Here is a 14,052-nt window from a genome sequence, read left to right on the forward strand (position 1 = left end):
TCAGGGTCCTGGGATCGAGTCCCGCATCGGGCTCTCTGCTCAGCAGGGAGACTGCTTCTTCCTCTCTCTCTCTCTGCCTGCCTCTCTGCCTACTTGTGATCTGTCTGTCAAATAAATAAATAAAAAATCTTTAAAAAAAAAAAAAAAGTGAAATGAAGGAGGTTTCTAATGTAAGTTATGATTTTCAACTTCCATTTATATAAGAAATAGACCTCATTCAAACTTTTTCATATTATTCTACTAAAGGGCTATACTTTTTCAGAAAGTGGCAGTGTTAATCACTGGGATTTCACTTCTATTTCTACGAATGTATGAACTTTATTTTTGGCAGGCAGTTTAATCCCAAAATAACGCCACATGATCTTAGCATATTTACATGAAAGACCACTTTATCAGGAAATTCTAGAACTAATATTGTAAAAAGTCTCAGTTCTATAGTAAAAGTTCTGAGAAAGTCTGGGTTTAAACATATTTAAAGCAGTTAATAAATGTGATAATGACTTACATTAGCCATGTGTCCGTCCCCCTGTCCTATCCTTCCGCTTTCCCTCACCCCAGATGGCCATATCCTGAATCCTTGCTTTATGATTTCACTGCTTCCCTTTTTATATAGTTTCTTTGTATCAATTTACATACCTAGAAATTATTATTTTTTTAAATTTTTGTGTTTTAACTTCACAAAAAGTATAGTGAGCTGTATTTATTCTTTGAGGCCTTAGGTTTTTTTTTGCTTAATGTTACATTGATAAGGTTTATTCACATTATCATATGTCACTGTAGTTCATTGATTTTTGACTGCTATATAATAGTTCATTGTGTGAATACAACAGTTTATTCATGCTGTCTTTCATTGATAAGCATTTGGGTTGTTTCTAGGTTTTTGCTATTGTAAACAGTGCTGCTATTAATATTATTTTACTGTACCCTCTTGTATGTAAACAAAGGTTTCTGTTGGGTACAGAAGTGGAATTGCTAGGTCATAGGGCTATTGTTTATTCTAGCTTTTGTTTTGAGTGGTGGGTTTGTAGGTACACAGTTTTCAAAATAACTAATTAGTTATGATGTCATAACTAATTATAAGTGGTTATTTAAAATAACCCAGAAATTGAAATAAAATAAAATAATTAACTAATCAGGGCCCCTGGTTGGCTTAGTCATTAAGCAACTGCCTTTGGCTCAGGTCATGATTCCAGGGTCCTGGGATCAAGCTGCCCATCCAGCTGGCTCCCTGCTCAGCTGGATGGAAGCCTGCTTCTCCCTCCCATGCTCCCCCTGCTTGTGTTCTCGCTCTCGCTCTCGCTCTCGCTCTCTCTTTCTGTCAGATAAAAAAAATCTTAAAAAAAATTAACTAACCAAATAAAAATGGGCCATGCATGGAAGATGATGACCAAAGTATGTCATGAACCAAGGATTGTTAGTACAATATTGTGCTTCTGAGGCCCAAATGCAAAAATTGCCAAATATGCAAAAATATCTAGCATGAGTCTTCAATAAGTCACATAAATGTAATGGTCTTACTTAGAACTGCTTGCTAAGGTAATATTTTAGAAGTCAAAAAACCTGAAGAAGATTGTTTGATTTTGATCAATGTTTTCAAGATGCTAGTTTTATACAAACAGTAATAGGTCCTAGAGTACCAATGGCAGAAGGCCAAATTCACTCAGAATCAATTATTCAGGGCGTGTCTGGGTGGCTCAGTGGGTTAAAGCCTCTGCCTTCGGCTCAGGTCATGATCCCAGGGTCCTGGGATCAAGCCCCACATCAGCCTCTCTGCTCAGCAGGAAGCCTGCTTTCTGTCCTCTCTCTGACTGCCTCTCTGCCTACTTGTGATCTCTGTCAAATAAATAAATAAAATCTTTTTTAAAAAATCAATTATTCAAATAATGGATTTTTAAAGCTCATTACATTTACCAATTTGCTAAAATTTGGTTTCAATGGTCTTTTTTAAATTTTTTAAATTTATATTCAATTTAGTTAACATATACTGTATATTAGTTTTATGGATAGAATTGAATGATTCATCGTTTGCATATAACATCCTGTGCTTATTACAAGTGTCCTCCTTAATACCCATCACCCAGTTACCCCATCCTCCCACCCATCTCCCCTCCAGCAACCCTTAGTTTGCTTCCTAGAGTTTAGCATCTCTTCTGGTTTGCCTCCCCCTCTGTTTTCATCTCACTTTAAGAAGTAGACTTCTTGGGGCGCTTGGGTGGCTCAGTGGGTTGAGCCACTGCCTTCGGCTCAGGTCATGATCTCAGGGTCCTGGGATCGAGTCCCGCATCGGGCTCTCTGCTCAGCAGGGAGCCTGCTTCCCTCTCTCTCTCTCTGCCTGCCTCTCTGCCTACTTGTGATTTCTCTCTGTCAAATAAATAAAATCTAAAAAAAAAAAAAAAAAAAAGAAGTAGACTTCTTAGGGGCTCCTGGGTGGCTTAGTGGGTTAAGTATCTGCCTTTGGCTCGAATCATGATCTCAGGGTCCTGGGATTGAGCCCCGCATTGGGCTCTGCTCAGCAGGGAGACTGCTTCCCCTTCTCTCTCTGCCTGCTGCTCTGCCTGCTCTCGCTCTCTCTCTCTGTGACAAATAAATAGTCTTTAAAAAAAAAAAGTAGTCTTCTTAAATATACTAAATATCAATTAAATTCATGAATATGTTCTTTTCATTATATTCACTAAAATTACTCTTAGCAGCATTTAAAAAAATATTAAAATTTTAAAAGCTAAGGAATGGCTCCCACTGGCCAAGTCAAATGAATTTGAGCATCAAAATGAGTTAATCCATGAAATGTATACATATCCACAATATTTTAAAAGGCAAGCATGGCCCTTACACTCTTTACCCCTTTACTTTTCTTTTTTTCTTTTTTTTTTTTTTTTAAAGATTTTATTTATTTGACAGAGAGAGATCACAAGTAGGCAGAGAGGCAGGCAGAGAGAGGAGGAAGCAGGCTCCCTGCTGAGCAGAGAGCCCGATGCGGGACTCGATCCCAGGACTCTGGGATCATGACCTGAGCCGAAGGCAGCGGCTTAACCCACTGAGCCACCCAGGCGCCCCACCCCTTTACTTTTCAAAAGAGAATTTTTGAACACAGGATGAGTCTGAATTTCTATGGAAACTTACATGCATTTATAAATAAGTATGCAAATAATAAATAAATAGAAAAGGGAAGAAAGAAAGGGGGGAAGGAAAAACTATTTTCCGTAGTAGAATGTCAAGTAATGAATGCAGATGAACGATAGACTGAGAAAATCACTATTTTGTAGCCATCACTGTAATAATTGGTTCATTCAAGAATTGTGGATGGATGCTAAAGCCATTAGTGAGTTTGCTCTGAAGTAGGATATTTATACAGTCTCAAAGTATCTCCCCACAGATCATTTACTCACTAGAAATGAGGAAAAGAGGTACCTTTACAATGGAGAAATTGGCAGACATAGCCTTAAGTGATCAAAGTTAAAATTACCCATAAGACAAGATGACATCTTGTGCCTCCTAATGTTAAGTCCTGAGAAGGACACAACATCACATACATAGTAATCGTGATAAAAGTGTATAACCTGAATTTAATCACGGGCTAACAATAAGACAAATTAAAATGGAGGACAGTCTAACAAATGCCTTCAATCTTCAAAAATATAAATATCATACAAAACTAAGAAAAGCTGACAAATTTTATGAGATTAAAGGAGACAAAAGAGGCAGGACAAAGAAATGCAAAATGTGAACCTGGGTTGGATCTTAGTTTGAAAAAAAAAGTTATAAAGGATAATTATTTATTAGAATAATTGGCAAAATTTAAATATAGACTGTACATCAGAGAATAGAATTGCATCAATGTTCTATTTTCTGAATTTGATCATTTTAGCATGGTTATGTAAAAGAATATCCTTAGAGATATATTCTATATGATGTCTGCAATTTACTCTCTTATTGTCAAACAAAAACAAATAAGAATTACAGCCATCTGGGGATGCCTGGGTGACTCAGTCAGTTAAGTGTGTGCCTCAGCTCAGGTCATGATCCTAGGGCCCTGGGATGGAGCCACAAGTCTTTGGACTCCCTGCTCAGCGGGGAGCCTAATTCTCCTTCTCCCTCTGCCCCTCCTCCTGCCCCTGCTCCCTCGCTCTCCCTCTCTCAAATAAATTTTAAAAAATCTTTTTAAAAATTAAAAGAATTACAGCTATCAGTGTATCTGTATACTAATATGCCTCCACTTACAATGGGGTTCCATCCTGATAAATCCATTCTGAAATGAAAATATCATTAATTGAAATTGCACTCAATAGACTTCAACTGGGGCACTTGGGTGGCTCAGTTGGTTAAGCATCTGCCTTCAGCTCAGGTCATGATCTCAGGGTCCTGGTATCAAGACCTGCATCATGTTACCTGATCAACAGGGAGTCTGCTTCTCCCTCTGCCTGCCTCTCCACTCCCTGCTCATGCTCTCTCTCTCAAATAAATAAAATCTTTTTTTAAAAAATGCACTTAACCTACTGAACATCATTGCTTAGGTCAGCTCACCTTAAAAATGCTCAGAACAATGGGATTGGGAGGGAGACAAACCATAAGTGACTCTTAATCTCACAAAACAAACTGAGGGTTGCCGGGGGGAGGGGTTTTGGGAGAAGGGGGTGGGATTATGGACATTGGGGAGGGTATGTGATTTGGTGAGTGCTGTGAAGTGTGTAAACCTGGTGATTCACAGACCTGTACCCCTGGGGATAAAAATATATGTTTATAAAAAATAAAAAATTAAAAAAAAATGCTCAGAACATATCCATTTATTAGCCTACAGCTAGCCAAAATCCTATAACACATTAAGCCTATCTAATAATAAAGGGTTGAATATCCCATGTAATATATTGAATACTGAAAGTGAGAAACTAAATGGCTGTATGAGTGCAGAACAGACGTATATGCATCAGTTGTTTACCCTCCAAGTCACCTAGCTGAAAGGGAGCTGTGCTGCTGCCCAGCACCATGAGAGAGTATCTACTGAGAGTATCAATAGCCTGGGAGAAGATCAAAATTTAGAACACTAAGTTCAGTTTCAACTGAATGCATATCACTTTCATGCCATCCTAAAGTCAAAAAATTCTGTCAAACCATAAGTTGGGGATTGTCTGTATAGAGAAAGCACATGTGGCTAAGCTTTAATAACTGGTGAATCTTAGTGAAGGATATAGGGGTATTACACTATGTTTACAACATTTTCCTAGATTTGAAAATAAACATGGATTTTAATATGGTTTTGTTTTCTCGTAACTGCATCCTAAAATCAATGTAATTAAAGTTTTAGTATTTCACATGGAAATTTCTTCATTTATAATGATTAATTTTGAATATCTTTCTAAGTTAATTTCCATTTTTCCCACAGTTTAGCATTTTATTTTATTTAGCATTTATTTATTTTAAGAAGTCTTTAGCCGATTTTGCCAAAACCAATACACTGGCTTTACTGAATTTACTGATTTACCAAAATTCTTTTTTTCCCCCCCTCTTCTCTTCTTTAATAAAGCTTACAGGGCTTCCAGGCTGACTGGGTCAGTAAAGCATACTACTCTTCTCAGGGTTGTGAATGCAAGTCCCCCATTGGCTGTGGAGATAACTTTTTTAAAAAGTTTCATTTGATATGAACTGCTATAAGCTTTATTTTTTGGTAAAAATTATATTTTTTTAAAGTAATTTCTACAACTAGTGGTGGGGCTCAAACTCACAACCCTAAGGTCAAGAGTCACATGTTCTACCAACTGAGCCAGCCAGGCACCTCCCAAATGGGATGATTTTTAAAGCTTTTGTAGAATTTTGTGAGGTCTTTATTGACTGGTTCTATTCTGTCTTCACAGCAACTTTTCCACCCACTTTAAGTATTTAGTATTCATTCATTTATTCAATTATATGGGAAAGCGCATTGTCTTCCATGAGTGATACATACAAATTCAGAAATTAAGAAATTACAAAGAAATTTTTAAAAATCTTATTTCAGGGCTAAGGAAATCCTTAACACACTTGAAGAATATTCTATATGTCTCTGTCTCAGCTCTCTGAAACTCTAGCTGAATAAACCTGAGCCAAGAGAATGGATCCTCTCCTGAGGGAAAGTGAAAGTTGAGAGTCCAGCCATGGCTCTTGATCCCAGAAAAAGGAGGCCAAAGTGCAAAGGGAGAAGAAGCATGGGGAGAAGAAAGAATGCCTCAAGGCCTCATGACTCTGGAATCCTGAATTTCTAGAGCCTTCCTAGACCACCAAACTGTCTAGTACAAATCAAGGGTATACTTTTTAAAGGAAACCATGGTGTAAACAAGGAGAAACTGTGACTTACATAAATATGTGTAGCTTTAGAAAATTCCACAACTAGGGGCGCCTGGGTGGCTCAGTGGTTAAGCTGCTGCCTTCAGCTCGGGTCATGATCTCGGGGTCCTGGGATCGGGTCCCGCGTCGGGCCCTCTGCTCGGCGGGGAGCCTGCTTCCTCCTCTCTCTCTCTCTGCCTGCCTCTCTGCCTACTTGTGATTTCTCTCTGTCAAATAAATAAATAAATCTTTAAAAAAAAAAAAAAAAAAAAAAAAAAAAAAAAAGAAAATTCCACAACTAGTCATTCAGTGAACTGACTAGAATTCTTGATTGACAGGATGCCTATCCTGCCCAGAGAAGACAAAGCCTAATAAGGAGTGAACCAGAGATCCAACCCATGAGTCCATGAAGAATCCCCCTTCAAGTTCCCCTGCCCGCCTAGATTAAGTTCTCGAGTCAGAGAAAAAAGTGATGGTCAAGGACATGGAGACCAGTGATGCCTTTGGCTATGCCTGAAACCCAGCCTGTGATGTATCTGCTGTTCTACTCTGTTTTCTTACTGTACTGTAGCAGTATTTGGCACATAGTAGGAATTCAAACTCTGAACAAATGAATGAATCCTAAGATTAAAAGGAAGAAGACTAGAACAGCTCGAAAAGCTAGAACAAAGGAAAAGGGCAACACAAGGAGGAACATGAAGCTATAGCAAAATGACAAAGAAAAAGCTACTGCAGCAGAGACAGTGGCAAATGGGGTAGAATAAAAACTGAGCGGCAAAGAGAAGAAAAACTGTACTCTGGATGCAAGTAGATTAAGGGAGTCAGGTATACTGATAATAATTATACCTACCTAATACATACTATACCTACAGGTGATAAAAATTATACCTAACTCACTTAATATGCCAGTGTAATATAAATTTTACAAATTTCCAATAATACAAAAATCCTGTCCTGAAAAGCAAGTGTTGATACCAAAATCAGACAGACATCACAAGGAATGGAAACTATACCTCAGTATCACTCATGAGGGGTGCCCTGGTGGCTCAGTCGGTTGGGTGTCTGCCTTGGGCTCAGGTTATGATCCCAGGGTCCTGGGATCCAGCTCCGTGTCAGGCTGCCTGCACAGCAGGGTATCTGCTTCTCCTTTTCCCTCTGCCCTTCCAGCTCCCACTGCTCTCTCTCAAATACATAAATAAAATCTTTTTTAAAAAATCACTCATGAAAAGAAAAACAATATTCTTGACAAAGCATTAGCAAACCAAATCCAGCAATATATAAAAAGGATAGTACACTATGACCAAGTAGCTTTCTCCTAGAAATGGAAGGGTAGCTCAACATTTGAAAAAAAAATTTTTTTTTAAACCCCATTTGCTCATCTCAATAGGTGCAGAAAAATATAGATAAAATTTGATGTTCACTCATGATTAAAACTCTACAAACCAGGAATAGAAGGAAACTTCTCCAACCTGATAAAGGGCATCTACCAAAAAAACCCCTAACTTACTGGTGAAAGATAATGCTTTCCCCCTGAGGTTTGTCATAAGGGAAAGATTGTCACTTTCACCTCTCCTTTTAAATATGGTACTGGAGGGCACCTGGGTGGCTCAGTCGTATAAGTGCCTGCCTTTAGCTCAGGTCACGTTCTCGGGGTCCTGGGATCGAGCCTTCATCAGTCTCCCTGCTAAGCAGGGCGTCCGCTTTTCCCCCTCTCCCTCCCCACCTACTCATGCTCTTTCTCTCTCTCTCTGTCTCAAATAAATAAATAAAATCTTTAAATAAATAAATAAATATGGTGCTGGAGTCCCCAGTCAGTGCAATCAGGCAAGCAAAAGAATAAAAGTCGTACAGATTGGAAACAATTATGCTGAGTTTAAAAATGCATTTTAGGGGCGCCTGGGTGCCTCAGTGGGTTAAGCTGCTGCCTTCGGCTCGGGTCATGATCTCGGGGTCCTGGGATCAAGTCCCGCATCGGGCTCTCTGCTCAGCAGGGAGCCTGCTTCTCTCTCTCTCTTTCTCTCTCTCTCTACCTGCCTCTCATCTACTTGTGATCTCTCTCTGTCAAATAAATAAATAAAATCTTTTTTAAAAATGCATTTTAATGTATGACTCTACTTATATAAAATTCTAGAAAATGCAAATTAATCTGTGGGATCAGTGGTTGCTTAAGTAGTGGTTGGGGAAAGGATTATAAGGGAGCACAGGAAAACTTCTGGAGATGATAGATATATTTATTATTCTCTTTAAGGTGGTGTTTTTGCAGGTTTATACATCATACGCCCATATATAAACTGCACACTTTAAAAATGTGTCTTTTATTGTCTATCAATTACCCCTCAATTAAACTGAAAAAAGAGGGACTTAGGAGAAATGTAAAACTGATAGAAATTACTTAATGACTGAAACACATGAATTGTGCTTACCTTTGAATAGAATGTAGATTTCCATGCACATTGTGAAAAGAGACTCACAACATGTTGATAGAAAGGTATGATGTTAAGGTTGCTAGATTTAGCGAAAGTAAAAATACAAGACTCTCAGTTAAATTTAAATTTCAGATAAGTAATGAATAATTGTTGAATATAAATATATCCTAAATATTGCATGCAACACACTGTAGTAAAGAAATTTGCTGTTTATTCATTGTTTATCTGAAATTCAAATGTAGCCAATCTTGTAGTTTATCTGACAATCCTAGATGTTGCCTTATGTGTAGTATATGAAATCAAGCCTCTAAAAAGGGTAGTTACTTGAATTCCGTGTTTATTCTGACTTAGATGAAGCTGCTGAGTTAATGTACTCCAGACAATGGCTATATGTTCAGTGTCTGGCACAGTACTGTACTTATTCCCAGTAGGTGCTCAAAAATTTTTTTGTTTTGCTCTGCAAGCTGTATGAAGATAGGGGCTGAATCCATCTTCACTTACATTTTATCCCCAGAGCCCATTACAATGTCTGGGGCTCAATGTGTATAATTAAATGAATACCTGCCTCTCATGCCCCAGAAAATGCAGGATTGGCCTTTTACCTCCAGCCCTTGTGGCTGGCAGATGAACTTCTTAGACAATCCCCAGTTCCGATTTCTCAGTTTGTCTTCCACTTCACTTTTGCTGCATATGTCTCAGGCTGCTGTTTTGGTTTCTACTATTTTGCGTGTGATCGATCTATCCTTACACAATGCTACTCATTTCCTTGTTTTTCCTTTTGGAATCTGGGTGACTGCTCTGAGATTCAGAGCCTCAGCCTGTGGGGGAAATCTCAAAATCTGAAATGCAACAGCTAGGGTTGCTTAATGAAATATTGGAGCATGTTCCCTTTAAAGTTAAGAAGATTTGGAGTTGAGCTTCAGTTTTGGGGAGAAAATCAGGATAAAAGGGAATCTTTATATGAATTGGTGGAGGGTGGGATTTTATACATTTGGGATTTTTCTTATCTGTCTTATCTGAAGTACAAAATGCACCCATATTCTAAATGCATTACTTTTCTTCCACAACATTAAGAACTTAATATTCTTCCCTGTAGATTATTCCCACAAATTAGCAGAGATTACAGAAATTATTTCTAGGGAGAGAATGATAGTGTGAAGAAAAATGTTTCATGCACAGAAGATTTTAGAACCATAAGAAATCCAAGAATAATTACCTATAATGCATGTAGTTAGTATAACTACTTCTTGTTTTGCAGATGAGTATGAGACCCAGCTTCCCAAGTTCGTACAGTGAATGACTGAAGTGAGTGAAAAAGGTACCACTCAGTAAAACCTAGATCTCTCATACTTTTCTCTCTAGAACCCATTTTCCCTGGTTTTCAGTAGTTGGGGGAGGGGTGGTGGCTGTTGGGTGGAATAGTAATAAAATCATGCACATTGTCCTAAGAGCATATATGTTACTCTCCTTGACATGCCAAGTATTGTTCTTGGGATTTTTCATCCAAACTTTCCTCTACCATTAAAGTTTCTTGCACCCCTTCATAGGTGTGTCCTGACCTGATTCACTCTCCTATGGTTATAGATTTGGTTTTGGGGAAAATAATTAAGTACAGGCTACCGTGTTTTGGGGATGCTTAAGGTCACTGGTTCATCTCCATGCAAAAAGAAATTTTAGGAAGAGGACAGGAGGAAGGTGGCAGAGATTTCTAAATGGAGGGAATGCCTGTCCCTGTTTTTTTTTCCTTAGATGCAAATGTCTTAGATAGTTGTAATCTTTTATGAGGGTGGTATAACCTAAATGCTTCCATACAAGCACATTGCTTTGGGGGAAGAGAAAGAGGTAAGAAGAGAGAGAATATCATGTTTTGTAAATAGGAAAAAAAAAAGTTATTATGCAGGAATTCATCAAATATTCAGTTTTCCTACAAGGATGATTAGAAAGAAAAGCGAATCCTATTAATTCCCAACGCAAATGAATTAGAGAAAAATGCAGCCAAACAAGCAGAGGTACTTACCCCTCTCCTAAGGGAAGGTGAAGTGTTATTAAGGTAGCTAGTGCCCAGTCAGGTATTTTGGGAGTGTCAGTTGAGAAGTGGTACAGATGCGGGGGACGTTAGCATTTGCTTTTATTGGTTAGGTGACTGCAGCTTTGCTCTGCATCCAGACGTTAAGACTTCGCATGTTGCAGGTGGAGGAGTTGCCTGGAAGAGGGGAGCTGGGATGTAGTTCTGCATTCTAAGCTGTATGGGGTCTCTCCTGCCTCTGAGGCTGCATTGCAGTGGGGTGTGAAATTTTCGCGTGTACCAAAGCTTAGGGGGCCTTTCTGAAGCAGGACGAATGGAAGGTGTCGGAGGAACACAATCTCATATAGGGTATGCGATCCCGAGGTGCTCAAGGTCCAGTATCCCCCAGTTGGGGCAGAAAGGCGAATAGCTACAATAGCCGCCATTGTAAGCGTCCAGAGCCGCGTGTGCAATGTTTCCTCCTGTCCGGGAAGAGCCGCTAGGAGCAAGCCCGGGCGTGGGGCCGCTCTCGCCGGCCGCTCGTCTCTGTAGCCACTCCCCCCCGGCCGCAGCCGCGGGTGGGAGAGCTAGGGCTCCGCCAGCACGCGTGCGCGCTCCCTCGGTGCAGCTAGTCTGCGTGCGTGAGTGGGAGGTGGCAGGCCTTGGTCTCCGGCCTTCTCCGCTGACTGTTCCAGCGCGACGTCCCCAGCCATGAACCGGTTTGGTACCCGGTTAGTGGGAGCCACGGCGACCCCGCCGCCGCCGCAGCCGAAAGCCCGCAGCAATGAAAATCTTGACAAAATCGATATGTCTTTGGGTAAGGAGCCGAGTTGGACCGAGTTGGAGTGGGGGGAGGGTGTGGGTGGAACCAAGTACCGCGGTTTGTGGGGGAAGGGGCGGTTGGCCGCAGTTGTCGGTCGAGTTTTTCCTTGCGGGTGGGCGGAACCAAGTGAGGGCCCGCGGGGACACGGGGAGCGCCACCTGGTGCGGTGCTTGAGCCAGAGGGACCCGGGCGTCCCCTCGGCGGGGCTGTGTTTGAGGAGGGGCGGTGGGAGTGGGCGGTGCTGCGGGCCGGCGGGGTTTGGAGGGTCGAGGGGCGCTACCACTCGCGGACGACCCGGGCTCTTTGTGAGGAAAACTCGGCGGCTTTCCTCTCAAGCGTGTTCGTTCGTTGGCGCTGTCGGGATCGAGGGGAGAGGTCCGACCGAGCCATCCTCGTCCAAGAAGCCCTTGGAGAGCCCGGCTGGGTCTGCGTTCGGTTAGAGTCGCTGTTCAGCGGAGGGCTTAGTTGGGCATTTTGTGCGGCCAGGCCTGGACGCTTGGCGCGGTTCCGGCAGCGCAGAGACGCCCCCGAGAGCTGGCCATTTCTGCGGGGCGTCAGACCTCGGGGCCACCTCGGGCGCCCACCCTGGGCGTTTGTCAGAAAACACAAGGCAAGGGCTTCATCAGATGGTGTTTTATTAGGAGGTACCTAGAAAGGCGAGCTCTCCTTACCTAAGCCTCAAAGTTAGCTAATTAGGAAAAAAGAAAAAACTGAAGCAGAGATTGGCATGGATTAATAGGAAACCGGGTGAAGCATGGGGTCCAGCCCCTGTAAGGAAGAGTGGGGTGGTTTGGGGAGGATTTTGTAAAAGGTAGGAGGGTCGGTGATTCAATTAAGCGTACAGATCTAATCCTAGTGAGGCACTAGCCTCTGGATGAGCTGGTTTAAATTTTTCTTTTTGTCAGGACTCAAGTTACTGTTATCATGTGGGGTTCTCTGCCTGCTGTTTCTGTAAGCATTAGTTTTTAGGATAAGTGTTTGAAAATTACCTGACAGGTGGATACAGAGGTGTTAACTTTTCCAAGGAAGGTATTTTTCTTTTTTGCTGTGGTTTATCTGCGGAGTTTTAAGTAAAATATCAAGAACTCTTGGATTGCTGCGATTACCGCACTTCAGAATCTAATATATGAATTAAGTAAATCATCAGAAATAATAGGTTTGGCCTCAAGTCTTGTCTTACTGATAATCGTGAACTCTAAAGAAATGAGAAATCTTTTCAGCTAAGACCAAGAGGAATTTAATAACGAATATTTATTGGGTGCTTACCATCTTGCAGGCACTGACCTAAACATTTTGTGTGTTAACTCGGTTTAGCTTTGTCATAACTCTGTGAGTTATTAGAGATAACTATGTGCTCCTAGTGATAAAGAGCATGGAATCCAGAACCACACTGTCTTCAGTTCAAATCCTCTGCCATTTAATAGCCATGTGGTTACAGGCAGAGTATTTCTCAGCGCTTCATGTGTAAAAAGTGATAACAGTGCTTGTCTGTCTCAGAAGGTTGCCCTATTAAATGAGTCAAAAGGCACGTATAATCTGCTTAGAACAGTACCTGGTATAGAGTAAACTGTATGTGTGTGTTTGTGTTTATTTCTTTTCAGTGTTCCACAATTCATTGTTTATACACCACACCCAGTGTTCATGCAATACAGGCCCTCCATAATACCCACCACCAGGCTCACCCAACCTCCCACCTGCCTCCCCCCAAACTCCTCGGTTTGCATTATATTTACATGAACATGCTAGATAAAAGCCTTTGCTGTTATTCTTGTTGTATAAAACCTGAGGCATAGAGAAATAACTTGCCCCAAATCATACAAATAAGAAAACCGTATAGATGTTGCAGGGAGTTTTAAACATGTATTATCATAACCAATACATTTCTTAACCCACTGAGCCACCCAGGCGCCCCAAACCAATACATTTCTTAAGTTTCTAGGTTTTTTTGTATGTATTTTGTTTGGTGGTTAGGATGTTCAAGTGAAGAAAATGGAGGAATAATTGTCCTTGAAGGTAGAAATCAAGCACTATGATAGTTAAAATAGACATTGGTGTCTTTTCTTTCTTCCAATAATATATAGTATTCTTTCAGGTTCCTTTTTTTTATTTTTTATTTTTATTTATTAATTTTAAAAAAAAAGATTTTATTTATTTATTTAACAGACAGAGATCACAAGTAGGCAGGCAGAGAGAGAGAGAGGCGGAAGCAGGCTTCCTGCTAAGCAGAGAGCTCGATGCGGGGCTCAATCCCAGGACCCTGGGATCATGACCTGAGCCGAAGGCAGAGATTTTAACCCACTGAGCCACCCAGGCGCCACGCAGGTTCCTTTTTTTTTTAACGAGAATTTTACAGAAAAGAGATGAAGAAATGGTACCTGTTTCTTTTTAAGTTTATTTATTTATTTTTTTAGTACTTTCTACACCTGACCTGGGGCTCAATTTTTATGACCTTGAGATTAAGAGTTGCATGCTTTTCTGACTGAATCAACCAGTCATGGTTGATTCAT

The 14,052-nt window shown here is 40.7% G+C and overlaps 1 protein-coding gene across 1 annotated transcript in view; it reads left to right on the forward strand.

Annotated features, from left to right (window-relative positions):
* Positions 1 to 11,275: 11,275 nt before the first annotated feature.
* Positions 11,276 to 14,052, forward strand: part of FYTTD1 (forty-two-three domain containing 1) — a 32,494-nt gene continuing 29,717 nt past the window's right edge. Inside the window, exon 1 of the mRNA XM_004745373.3 lies at positions 11,276 to 11,539. Coding sequence (XP_004745430.1) covers positions 11,434 to 11,539 — 106 coding nt within the window. The 5' untranslated portion in view covers positions 11,276 to 11,433. The remainder of the gene's footprint in view (positions 11,540 to 14,052) is intronic.

The sequence above is a fragment of the Mustela putorius genome, unplaced genomic scaffold, assembly GCF_011764305.1.
Source record: "Mustela putorius furo isolate JIRA1106 unplaced genomic scaffold, ASM1176430v1.1 tig00003834_pilon_pilon_pilon, whole genome shotgun sequence".
NCBI lineage: Eukaryota > Metazoa > Chordata > Mammalia > Carnivora > Mustelidae > Mustela > Mustela putorius.